The following is a 12,614-nucleotide window of genomic DNA, read 5'->3' as shown; positions in this document are numbered from 1 at the left end:
GCCGACAAGACACAAACCCCACAATGCCGTGCGCTTAGATGCCGAAATAAACCATCTATGAAGTCGGAAACAGTAAACACTGAAAATCAAAACAAAATCTCAACAAAATAAATACTACAGCCAGTTATATGGGACTGCATGAAAGCTATTAATTTATTCATTTTAATTAATTGTCCTGGGGGGGACACTTAAGTAAAAAAAAACAGACCAAAACGGAACCAACTAGCTGCACCGTGTGTGCAAACTAGCAGTGCTAGACCTTTATTATGGAATTGGTTTAAGCGTTACAGGCTTCACAGTGCTGCAATGAGTTGTGAGGATTTGCTAACGAGTCATTGCATAGAATAATATGGCTTATAATATAATTCTACGTGTTTTTAAACGATAACTGCTTGACAACCTGTATATTATTCGTTAGGAATTATAGATTTGAACTCCCACTGTATTCTTAATGGGAGGGAAGAAAAAGAAAGGCGCGTTTGCATCACCGGCTGTACCCCGGAGCTCCGTTCCAGCGACGGGGAACCGAGCAGCTCCGGACGCAGCAGACAAAAAGCCACAACAGAGACCAAATTCGTCTAAAGCACCGACAAAGGAGAATAAAATAAAAGGTTTGGCTTCGCTCTTCTTGTCAAAAGACCAAAAACATCACGCTGTCTATATGGAGACGCAGTTGATTGTGTTTTATTTATTTTATCTCCAGTGCCGAAAACGTATGGACTCAACAACACCTCGCAGGCAGACACAAGTGGCGTCTCGGATAAATCCATCCTCAAAGTAAGACGTCCAGTTGAAATGGCTCCGTACCTTTTGCTCTGAAATCTGCAGAATGTCTCAGGGGTTGCATGACAGGTGATAATTAGTTTTTGCTTTGCGCAATATTCTGAAGGTGGTAATTCAGCCAGATCTGGAAAAAAAAGTCATCAGACTGATCAACGACCACAGACAAGGTTATGGAGACAAAGGGCCCGTGTCCGGAAGACTCACCACTAAAAAGCTGTTGGTAATGTTGTTACATACTACTATTTGTATTGATTTCTAAGAAAAATAAAAGGGATTGCTGTAGTTGCTGAAATTCTGGATTATTTTGGGTAGGACTTGTACACAGCTCTGCAAAAGTTCCACTTTAAGACAGAGCACATTGAGGAAGCAATGAAGAGCAGCGTTCTCTATGGAGGTGACCTTCACTCAGCACTGGACTGGCTCTGCCTCAACCTCAGAGATGGTAAAAAATAACAAACAAAAGTGTCATGGCACATTTGGTGAGTGAAGTGTGCACTGTCACACACTGAATTGAATGCTTCAAACTGAAAACCTAAGCCTCTGTTTTCATGGTAAGATGAGCTGCCTGAGGGGTTCAGTCAGAGCATGTGTGAGGAGAACACGAAAAGCCGACCCAGGTTCCAGGAGAAGAGACTGGAGAAGAGTCAGGAGGCAGTAGTTACAGAGGCCTCCACCTGGGAGGAGAAACAGAAAGTGAAGGTATGAAACGACAAAAACAAAACCCCAAGACAAACCCTCATGTCAGTCACTGCAGGATAGAACATTGGCTCGGTACCCAAAAGCAGTGTGGAGTTAAGATCATCTTAAATGAAAGACAGAGAGTTCAGTGTGATACTCTACCATTTAACAATGTTTTTTGTGTCATGATGCTTTGGGAAACTCAGGTTAGTACATTTCTATGGACTGTTCAAATCAGTGCTGTTCTCAGTAAAGTTGTTCACCCTGGCAGTATTCTTCAGAGCGCTTCCGGTCAAGAGGTGCTTTAATCTGGCACCTTGACCCAAATCCCAATTTTTACAGTCTCTTGTAGTCTGTGCCTCTCATGGGTTGGAGGGTATCCACACCTGACTCCTGAAGTAAATGGCATCTTTATTATCTCTGCTGCAAACCCGCAGCCTGTCAGAAACACCGTTTGGAGTGTGTTGTAGTGTAGGCGGGCTCAGGAGCGGGGGGTGTGGTCTCAGCCGCAGGTGAAGGAGGAAGACATGAGCATGAAGGAGTGGATCCTGAGATATGTGGAGCAGTCCACAGACGAGAGCGATGAAGGGGACAACAGGACCGCTGACAGATCCCACACTCCGCCGCCAGACGACAAGTTTGACCCGGTTAGTCCCAATTCCCTCTTCCTGTCCTCATGTTTGCCATGTCTGGCTTATGGCTACAGTAACGCACCAGGCTCTGGTAACACTGTGTCGGGTGCTTTCCTGCGCTGGCTCCTGTGTTGATAAATGAGACTGCAGTCATGTTCTCCTGTAGAATGACCGCTACCTGGTGCTCACCGCTCAGCTGTACGACGCTAAAGAGATGGCAGCCGATGCCAAGGCTAAGAAGGACAAACCAGGCCAGCGGAGTGCCCAGGATCGCATCCGGGTCATCCAGCAAGGTCACACAGTCATACCCACATTTGACACAAAACACTCCTCACCTCTGACCTAATTTCCCCTCTCACCCCATGCAGAACCAACACTGCAGCTTATTCACATATCTCACATTTGTTCGAGATGATTTCTTTACCAGAATTTGCCTTTAGTGTCACTGTTTATATTTTTTCAGGTGTGAAGGTGCTCCCTTCTCCTCTCAGTTCTTTGCATGGCTGTCAATGCGCTTCTGTTTACCGAGCGCTCTGGAGGTAGGGTGAGACTCAACGTGCATCACTGCTTTTTCAGAGCTGAAGCCGCTGGAATCTCACCCCATGTTCAACCCAGCCATCAAAGTCACAGACGTCCCCAAGCAGGAGAAGGTGGTCACCACTGCAACCGAGGGCAACGAGGAACTGCGCTTCAGCCTGTTTGAGCAGGCAGATAAAGCAGCAGACAGAGGTGAGCACAGCTCTAGGTCAGTGTGCATATCGATCACTTCTGTTACTCAGCAGCAGCAGACAGGTGAGCACAGGTCTGGGGTCAGTGTGCATATTGATCACTTCTCTGCAGCAGCAGACGTCTCCATTATTTGGCTGGTTGAATGTATTAGATATTTTATTTTGTTTTTAAACTTTAAAGCTGTCAGCTCAGTTTGTCTTTCACAACTTTATGCTGTTGTTTACTAGTAATATAGAATAAAATAGTGTAGAATAGAATAAAATGTTTTCTCATTGTACAATGAAATTTTTTTAGAACTCCTAGTGTTCCATGCTAGTAAAATAAAATAAAATAAAATAGAATAAAGCAGTGCGGTTTTGAAACATGTGCAATGGTTGACGAGCAGCATAGTGATGTATTAATAGACTGATCTAAGATACAATGGATGACTACAACAACACAGTGATGTAATAATAGAATGACCTATGGTCCAATGGTTGACAAGCAGCACAGTGATGTAATGATAGAATCATCTAAGGCACAATGGCTGACTGCCCACAACACAGTGATGTAATAATAGAATGATCTAAGGTGCAAATGGTGATGTAATAATAGATTGTCTAAGGTCGCATGGTTGCCAAGAGCAGCCTAATGGATGCAGCAGCACAAAGTGTGTACAGGAAGTCTCCTTTGCTATAAGCTTATTTTTACTGGTATGTACAGTGCAAAGGATGGAGTCCAACCTCGGTGTGTGATCTGATCTGAGCATGTCTCTAGAATGGATTCCATTGTTCTGTCATATTTCAGTGGATAAGAAGAAGGAGCCCAAAGACATTCGCAACTTTGACTACACGGGACGCAGCTGGACCGGGAAATCACCCAAACAGTTCCTGATCGACTGGTGCAGGAAGAACCTCCCAAAAAGCCCAGCACCATCATTCCAGAAGGTTCCATCTGGGAGATTCTGGAAATGCAAGTGTGTGACTTTTTTCTTTTCATTAATATCTGATACTTTTGTGCTTATTTAGGAATGTTACCAGTAGTTCCACTTGTGCTTGTGTGTGTGTGTGTGTGTGTGTGTGTGTGTGTGTGTGTGTGTCAGGGTTCGCATTCAGAGGGCTGATGATGACGTGTTGGAGGTTTGTCCCACCATCTTGACAGAGGACAGCATGCAGGCTCAGCACTTGGGGGCCACACTGGCCCTCTACACCCTGGTGAAGGGACAGGTGTGTGTGTGTGTGTGTGTGTGTGCGTGCTTACACTCTTTCTGAACTAACAGTTTCTGAATATTGTTTGTTTATCTGCTTGTGTGTCTTTTATTTGAAAGCGACGCAGTGCCAGCACATTACCCATGACCTGAGCCTCAGTCTGGACTAAACCATAATTAAGGTGCATCTGATGTAAACCTGGCCAGTGGTTGCAGGGAATGAATAGAGAAGACAGTGACCACACCTTCTCTATATGTCTCTCCGTGTGGTGTGTGTATGTGTGTGTGTGTGTGTGTGTGTGTGTGTGTGTGTGTGTGTGTGTGTGTGTATGTGTGTGTCTCTCTCTCTCTCTCTCTCTCTCTCTCTCTCTCTCCCCCCCCCCCCCCCCCCCCGCAGTCTGTGCAACAGCTCCTGCCTCCGCCGTACCGTGACGTGTGGTTAGAGTGGCGAGACAGCGAGCATCAGCAGGAAGAGGAGACCCGCTCCGCCATCAACAAACCCCGCGACCAGTTCATCTCCCGCCTGCTCGCCCGCCTCAAACAGCAGCATCCCCACACGGCCCGGGCCGACGCCCCGCTCCAGTCCCTGCCGCTCGGAGACGAGCCTGAAGATTCCTGGGAGAGCCTGGCAACCCCAGAGGAGGCGGAGCCCCTGAGTGTGGGGTGTGGCCCCCAGCCACAGGAGGCGGAGACCCGGCTCAGAAGGCGTGGCTCCCCGCCAGAAGAGGCGTCTCGGGTGCTGTTCCTGAGGCTCCGTGACTCTGAACATGCCCGCAGGCTGCGGTCTGAGCGGGAGCAGCTGCCTGTCTTCCAGCAGCGGGCGCGGGTGCTGGAGGCTTTACAGCGCCACCGTGTGCTGGTGGTGGCAGGTGAGACCGGCAGTGGGAAGAGCACCCAGGTACCGCAGTTCATCCTGGAGGAGCTGCTGGGGGCGGGGCAGGAGGCGCGGCCCTGTAACGTGGTGGTCACTCAGCCCAGGAGGGTCTCGGCCATGAGTCTGGCCGGCAGGGTGAGCGAGGAGCTGGGCTGCCAGGATGGGCCCGGGGCCAAGGTGAACCTCCTCGCTCTACATTCAACTTCCTCTTCACAGAGAGGAAGAGGACTTTTATTTTGTAATTTTTGTAACTCAGATATGTCTAAGTACTATTCTAAAATGATGATCATTTGAATTATTTTTGACACAACTCTTTAGCTTTAAAGACTTATTTTCATGAATGACGGGTCCACACCTTTACTGCCCTGTTTTTTCATTCTGAAATACTACTATACTTATTAGAATTAACAAAAGATTTTTCCCCTCATTGAATGATCTCTTGAAAATATCCACAAGTTTAGCTTGCTGTTATTAGCAGATCTGTTTTGACTGAATCTTTTTTTAAACTGGGGTGTACGTTACCGTGGCGGTGGTTGGTAGTGTGTGGGGCTCTAATTATGGTGGGCGGGGCTCTGCAGACCTCCCTGTGTGGGTACCAGATCCGGGCGGAGAGCCGGACCAGTGACTCCACATGCCTCCTCTACTGCACCACCGGTGTGTTGCTACGTAAGCTCCAGCAGGACTGTCTCCTCACTGCCCTCACACACGTCATCGTGGATGAGGTGAGTGCACCTGCTCCTGGCCACAATCACACCCACACTCACTCCCTGATTGGTTTGGCTTTTAAAGACACTGCAGTGGGGCAGTATCTGAGGTGCGTGCATGTGCTTGATCCCCAGGTTCACGAGCGCAGTGTTCAGTCAGATTTCCTGCTCACCATTCTGCGGGATCTGGTTCAGAAGCGCTCGGACCTGCAGCTGCTCCTGATGAGTGCCACCGCGGACTGTGGGAAGTTTGCCAGCTATTTCAACCACTGCCCTGTGCTCACCATCCCAGGCAGGACCTTCCCAGTTCAGGTGAGGGAGAAGAATTGGAGTTGGGGGAATTTATACATTTTGTGGGTATACTGTATAATTATAACATTCCAGTGTTCATGTTCAAATGATTAGTGCTTTGACGTTGTAGTTGTACCACACTGTTGCACTACACTGTACTCCAGTGTAGGTGGTGTGGGTGAAGGAGGACAGTTCTGTATTGCTTTTGCGGTAGGTGTATCACCTGGAGGACGTTGTGGAGGCTACAGGCTACATCCTGGACCAGGACTCTGAGTACAGCCAGAGGTCTGTGGACGAGGAGGAGCAGGTCTGCATCTCGGTCACACAGAAAGGAGGAAGAACTATCCAGCACCAGGTGGGAGAGACCAACCTGCTTACTGGCTTTCCTACCAATGTTCTGAGGCACTATTGCTGATATTCAGGCATTCTTTGTACACATGTGCACGTGTGTGTGCGTGTATGTGCGCACGTGTTTTCTTTAGGAGACGATTGTGCGGGACACTGTCCCAGGTTGGGACCTCGGGCTGGACCTCGACCACTTCAGCAGCCGCACACGGCACGCACTGCAGTACATGAACCCCAACAAGGTTAACATGGACCTGATCCTGGACCTGCTTGCATACCTGGGTAACGCTGAGTATTACCACCCAGACTGACCTGGATAACTATTACCACACAGACTGACCCAGGTAACGCTGACTATTACCACACAGACTGACCTGGTAAACTGAGCATTACCACACAGACTGACCTCGGTAACATTGACTATTACCACACAGACTGAGACTGATTGACTGAATCTGGCACTAATCTACTGTCAAGACTGGATTTGATGCATATGCACACCCACACATGTTAGTTTCGCATGCCAGTTGATCACATTCTCAGTCTAACAGCCTTGTCTCTTGACTCCAGATAAAGCAACCCAGTTTGGGACAGTAGATGGTGCTGTGCTGGTGTTTCTGCCTGGGTTGGCCCACATTCAGCAGCTCTATGGCCTCCTGACCACAGACAAGAGATTCAGCTCTAAGGACAGGTGACCCCTACTGATGGTTCCTCACACCCAGGCTATCTTGTGTATCACAGGTGTCAAAACTATCATTTGTAATTCATCTGTAATCTTCTGATGCTTGATTTTACATTATTGGTTTGTTTATTTATGTTTGTAGATACAGGCTGGTAGCCCTCCATTCTACGCTTTCCTCCCAGGATCAAGCTGCAGCGTTCAAAGTGCCCCCTGCTGGTGTGAGAAAGGTACTGCATGGACATAGTACCAGCCATACTGCTCTTCGAGTTTGAGGTTTTGTGCTGGAGTTGTGAAAATGTTCTCTGTCTGTTGTTTTCAGATTGTGCTTTCCACAAACATTGCTGAGACTGGAGTGACTATTCCAGATGTGCTGTTTGTCATCGACACAGGGAAAACAAAAGAGAATCGGTGAGCCACATGAACGTGGTTCCTTTAGCACAGTTTTACAGAACCACCCGTCTTGGCTGTGTTTTAGTTTAGTCTCGACTTGCACCCACGTGACCCCCTCGCACGAGAGTCAGACGTGCTGGTTATCTGGCTGTGGTGTTTTGGATGTTATAGATAAAAACTGGACTGGGTAAGACCTCTGCTTGAAATGGCCAACACAAAAATGTCTGGATGAAATATGCTGGATGGCTGAGGATAAAACCACTGAGATTAGCGATGGAGTTTTCTATCCCTTTGTCTGTATCATAGCTGTTGTCCTAATCTTCCGTGAACCTGGAAAAGGAACTGAGACAAATGCTTTCCCAGCGGAGCTGCAGGGATGAGTGAGGCATGAGTGGACTCTGTATGCTACCTTGGTCTGAGGCCATTACAACTGAAGTGCTTTGTGGCTCCAGTCTGTGAGCCCATATCTATGAGCCAATCTGGATTAAGAGTGCTGTTCTAGGATCAAGTTCCCACATCTTACGCAGCCCTATTTATTAGGATGTAAAATGCCCATCTGACCCTGGATCAGTGCTCTTAAATGGGTCCTGATGTGTGTATTTGTTGCGTGTTCAGGTATCATGAAGGCAGTCAGATGAGCTCCTTGGTGGAGACGTTTGTGAGCAAAGCCAGCGCCCTCCAGAGGCAGGGCAGGGCAGGGCGCGTGAGGAATGGCTTTTGCTTCCGCCTCTACCCCAAATCCAAGTGAGTAAAGAAAGTGATCTGATTACCTCACCTGTAGGGACTGTGACCTGATTACCTCACCTGTTGCCTGTTGTGTGACGTATAGTTTGAATGCTACATAACAGTCATGATGGTGTTTGTGTCTGTCAGATTTGATAGCTTCAACGAATACTCCAAACCTGAGATTCTGAGGGTACCACTAGAGGAGCTCTGTCTTCATATTATGGTAATGTAATGCACGCTCCCATTATGGTGATGTAACACACGCTCCCCTCATACATTTCACACTCATTCTTTCGTGTGTGTGTATGTGTAGAAGTGTGAGTATGGCTCGCCGGAGGACTTCCTGTCTCGTGCCCTGGACCCTCCCCAACAGCAGTCTGTGTGTAACGCCGTCAGTCTCTTGAGGAAGATTGGCGCCTGTCACAGAGAAAGCCACACCCTCACGCCCCTGGGGCACCACCTGGCCAGCCTGCCCGTCAATGTCAAGATTGGCAAGATGCTCATATTCGGTGCCATCTTGGGATGCCTAGAACCAATCGTGAGTTCAGGTGTAGGGTTAAGGCGCAGGAGGACTCTAACTCCCAAACACTTATGACACATCAATGCCACACACCACTAAAATACCACAGACTAAAAATTACAAATCCAGATTCATGGAAAAAACTGTCAGTGTGTCCATAAAAGCTCTACATCACAAAAACCTGCTTTTAAATCCCTCCAGGCCACCATAGCTGCAGCTATATCAGAGAAGTCTCCATTTACCACACCCATGAGCAGAAAGGAGGACGCCAACCTGGCCAAGGATGCCCTCGCCATCGCCAACTCCGATCACCTCACCATCTACCACGCCTACCTAAGGTACGTGCCCCAGTCCTGTTCCTCAGGCTCTGACGCCCTGCAGAGGTTAGTTCCAGCCTTAGCAGAACAAACCTGGGCCTCCTCATTCAGGACATTATGGTCACTCAAGCACCAGGAGCAGGCATGCCTGATTCCAGTAAGAAGGAATCTCTTCGGCCTGGGACTGTGTCTCAGGAGACTGGGGACTGGTGGTTAACAAACTTCACCAAATATAATAGAAAACTTCATTACTTTAGAAATGAAGAGGTCTCTCCATATGGTTAAGGATCTGTTTGAACCCCTCGTGACAAACTGGAGCATAAAAATACTAGGATAAGATAATACTAGGATATGTAAAATAAGAGATTGTGGGCTAAACTGTGGTACATTGTTAGCCGCCCCTTTGTTTACATCCTCACTCACAGGTGGCAGCAGGCTCGCCAGGAGGGCGTGCGCTCCGAGACGGCCTACTGCAGGAAGCACTTCCTGAGTCGCACTGCCCTCATTACCATCGAGGTGACGCCCCCTCTCACTTAAACACATTCCACCCGTCTGCCTCCGCAGAAACGCTGACCTCCAAAGCTTCGAGATCTCTTTCGAGTGGAGAAAATGGAGAGTTATTTTTGCCGTTAAAACTGATTTATTTTGCATCATAAAATTAATGCTGATGCACTTCTATGTGGTCCCGTGGTGCTCCTGTCTCACATGTTGACAGGCAGTGACACAGGTGCTGTATAACGCTGGTCTCCATAGCAATGTGAAACAGGACCTGGTTCAGTGTGAATTCACACGCGTGCATACACACACATATACACACACACACACACACACACACACACACACACACACACACACACACACACCACTCTCACAGGCCTTTATAACCGTTGTCTCCATCAGAATGTGAAACAGGAGCTGGTCCGGATGGTGGAGCAGACCGGCTTGTCCAGCGCCTTGCCCATTAGGCCCGATGGTCCCCGTCGCCGTGGTGAAGCCCAGGGCCCCGTTTCGCTGTCCAAGCGGGACATCCCGGTCCTGGTGGCGGTGCTGACTGCAGGCCTGTACGACAGCGTGGGCCGGGTCCTGACCACGCCCTCCGTGGACCCGCAGGAGCGCGTGGTCTGCACGGTGGAGACGGGGCAGGGTAAAGCCCAGGTTCACCCATCCTCCATCAACCGCTCCCTCCACACCCCCAGATGGCTCCTCTTTCAGGAGAAGGTAGAACAGACTGGTCTTCTGAACCCTCCGAGATGTTCTGCTAGTTTTGTTTTCTTTTACATCTTGCGTGCCACACAGTTTTGATGAAACATGGTGAAGAATTCTCCCTCCTTCACTGAACAACTGGGGGAACGTGTGTATTAGAACGGTGAGGCAGGTCCATACCACCTGTCTCGGATCCTGTTCTGGGCTCCGCAGCAGGTGAATACACCTGGTTCTGATAGAGCCTACAAAGGGCTTAGTAAATATAAGACTGTCAGGAGAACGCAAACCTGTGTACTGCATGCAGTTCCCACGGCTGCTGGGTTCCCTCGGAGTAGTTTGTTGGCTCGATCGAAAACTCCACTACCCAGAAACCCCCCGGTTTAGTGGGTGGGGTTTATATAAGTGTTTCTTGTAAACGTCCTGGGTTTTGTGGTCTTCAACAGCGCCGCAGCGTGTACTAATGTTGCTGTGCCTCGCCCTTATGTCATGACTGTATGTAATGACCACGTAGTGTGTCTTGCTGTGTGATCACATAGCCAGCGGTGTCACTATGACATCTCGATGTGTATTGACATGTACCATTACAGTGATTGTTGAATCAGGTGTGTTAGAGTAGAGAGGACCCGACAGGGTCCTGACCCGCTGCGACGGTTGGCCCAGTGTTCAGTGCAGTCGCTGTGGTATGTCTGCTTGGACTGATGTGGTGCACACCTGTCTTCTCCCTCCCAGGTGAAGTATGCAAAGGTGTACCTGCGTGACACCACCCTGGTGTCCCCTTTCCCCATCCTGCTGTTTGGGGGGGACATCGATGTTCAGCATCGCGAAAGACTCACCACCGTCGACGGATGGATTCACTTCCAGGTTAGTGTGGTTGTGGTAAGATTAGCTTTTATTTTTGACAGCTGTTGTAACTGAGTCATAGTCCAGAGAGACTATTGAGTTCATTTTGTAGGCTTAATATTTGTGTATAAAACTCTTCAGCAGACACAGTAAAGTGTTTATTGTTGTAGGCTGGTATTCGAAGGTAAAGTGTCTTCAGCAAACAGTGTTTATTTATTAAGTGTTTATCTTCCTGTCAAGGCTCCTGTCCGTATTGGGGTGATTTTCAAGCACCTCCGCAAGCTCATGGACTCGCTTTTGGAGCAGAAACTAGCGAACCCCAAAATGCGTCTGGAAGGTAAATCACATTTTCCAAACATGTCTTTCTTCTCAGACCCTCCATCAAAAGTGTTTGTCCTGGCATAGAGTGCTTTCAGTGCAGCGTTTAGACTTTAGTATTCACATCTGTGCTTTGCTCCTTTCCTCAGATGAGAAGATTATACATCTGATCACAGAGCTGCTCCAGTCGGAGAGTCTGCCTCGTTAAACTTCCTCTGTTGAGGAGCCTCTCCTCCTGTACTAATCCCCACCCCAAATGGGATTAACTGATACCAACATCAGCACTTTAATGAGTTCCCATCCTTAACATGCTCTTAGACTCAGCAGTTAGTTCCTCGGCCTTGAGTGTGTTGGAGCAGAGAAGACGTGAACTTGTGAAGACAGGAGGTGAGAAGACCTGGGACTGTGGAGAAGATCTTGAACCGGGGAGTGGCACCCCACTGAGGGATTTGGATTACGGAGCAGTTAGGAAATGTTATTCTCATTGTATCCATGTACTGGCAAATACAAATAAAAGAGAATTTTAACACCAAGTTAGTAAATATTTACATTATTCTCCTAAACTGGTCTGTTGTGTTTTTATTTTTACGTTGGTTGTAGTGCAAACAGCACACAGAAGTGTTCCTAGTGCTTTATTTTACAGCCATGAGGAGAGGAAGACAAGGTCCACTCTCAAGGTCTGTTGGATTCCCAGGTGTAGCCAGGCTAGTCTGCCTGAATATGTGCGTCAGGCCAGCAGTTTAAATGTAAGGTGACTGACATGAACAATGTGAGCAAGGCAAGTTTAGTTTGTTCAAAACTTTTCATACCCAGTGCAAATTCTAATTGCTTCACATAAAAGAATGAAATAGCAGGTGTATCAAATCCTGAGATCTGCCATCTTTGTGAGAAAGGTGTTTGCAAAAAAACATTACATAACTAAATAAAACCATTTATTTAACATGGAAAATGGACAAAATATAATTTATTTAGACAATAAATTACAATTGGAGGGTGTCTGTGAAACATGTAAATAAACTAGGAACTAAAAAGGAAACAGAAGAATGCTGCAAGTAACGAGGAATGAAAGTGGTTGCTTACATTCATTAAACAGCACAATTACCGAGAGAACGGACGGACTTTGGCGACAGCAGGCAGGAATGAGACCTGCAAGATTCTGTGCATTAGTGAGTTTGCTAAGACGCGCTGGAGTATGAATGTCATTCGTCTCGGTCTTTGCACGCTCCGCACAGGACAAACCCCTAATGCTGCAGCCGCCCGCGCACTGCCGGTTTGCGGGAAGAACGTGAATAGGCGCGCGGAGTCAAGGCACGCGTCGCTACGCACGCACCTGACGACAACGGTCTTCTCTCGGGCGCTGAATTAAAATCGCATCCGCGCTCTCAACGAGTCGGCA

General features: G+C 48.0%; 1 protein-coding gene across 2 annotated transcripts; it reads left to right on the top strand.

The window, feature by feature from the left end:
* Nucleotides 1–297: 297 nt before the first annotated feature.
* Nucleotides 298–11,781, top strand: dhx29 (DEAH (Asp-Glu-Ala-His) box polypeptide 29). 2 transcript variants are annotated; one of them, XM_035535857.1, is made up of 27 exons: nucleotides 298–611; nucleotides 704–777; nucleotides 890–1,003; nucleotides 1,096–1,225; nucleotides 1,340–1,482; nucleotides 1,974–2,108; nucleotides 2,260–2,386; nucleotides 2,670–2,822; nucleotides 3,609–3,777; nucleotides 3,904–4,027; nucleotides 4,406–5,059; nucleotides 5,461–5,604; nucleotides 5,722–5,898; nucleotides 6,092–6,232; nucleotides 6,360–6,504; nucleotides 6,793–6,913; nucleotides 7,047–7,131; nucleotides 7,224–7,312; nucleotides 7,910–8,038; nucleotides 8,168–8,243; nucleotides 8,334–8,558; nucleotides 8,742–8,878; nucleotides 9,283–9,373; nucleotides 9,758–10,075; nucleotides 10,790–10,921; nucleotides 11,141–11,237; nucleotides 11,368–11,781. In XM_035535857.1, exons 1-27 carry the CDS (start codon nucleotides 452–454, stop codon nucleotides 11,424–11,426), a joined length of 4,149 nt encoding a protein of 1,382 aa, XP_035391750.1. In that variant the 5' UTR covers nucleotides 298–451; the 3' UTR covers nucleotides 11,427–11,781. The 2 variants fall into 2 exon arrangements, with proteins under 2 accessions (XP_035391750.1, XP_035391749.1); XM_035535856.1 differs by having other exon boundaries at nucleotides 1,968–2,108.
* The last annotated feature ends 833 nt before the right edge of the window (nucleotides 11,782–12,614 follow it).

This window comes from Electrophorus electricus, chromosome 17, assembly GCF_013358815.1.
Source record: "Electrophorus electricus isolate fEleEle1 chromosome 17, fEleEle1.pri, whole genome shotgun sequence".
Taxonomy (NCBI): Eukaryota; Metazoa; Chordata; class Actinopteri; order Gymnotiformes; family Gymnotidae; genus Electrophorus; species Electrophorus electricus.
The sequence above is the reverse complement of the archived record's forward strand: the minus strand, read 5'-3'. Positions and strand labels throughout refer to the sequence as shown.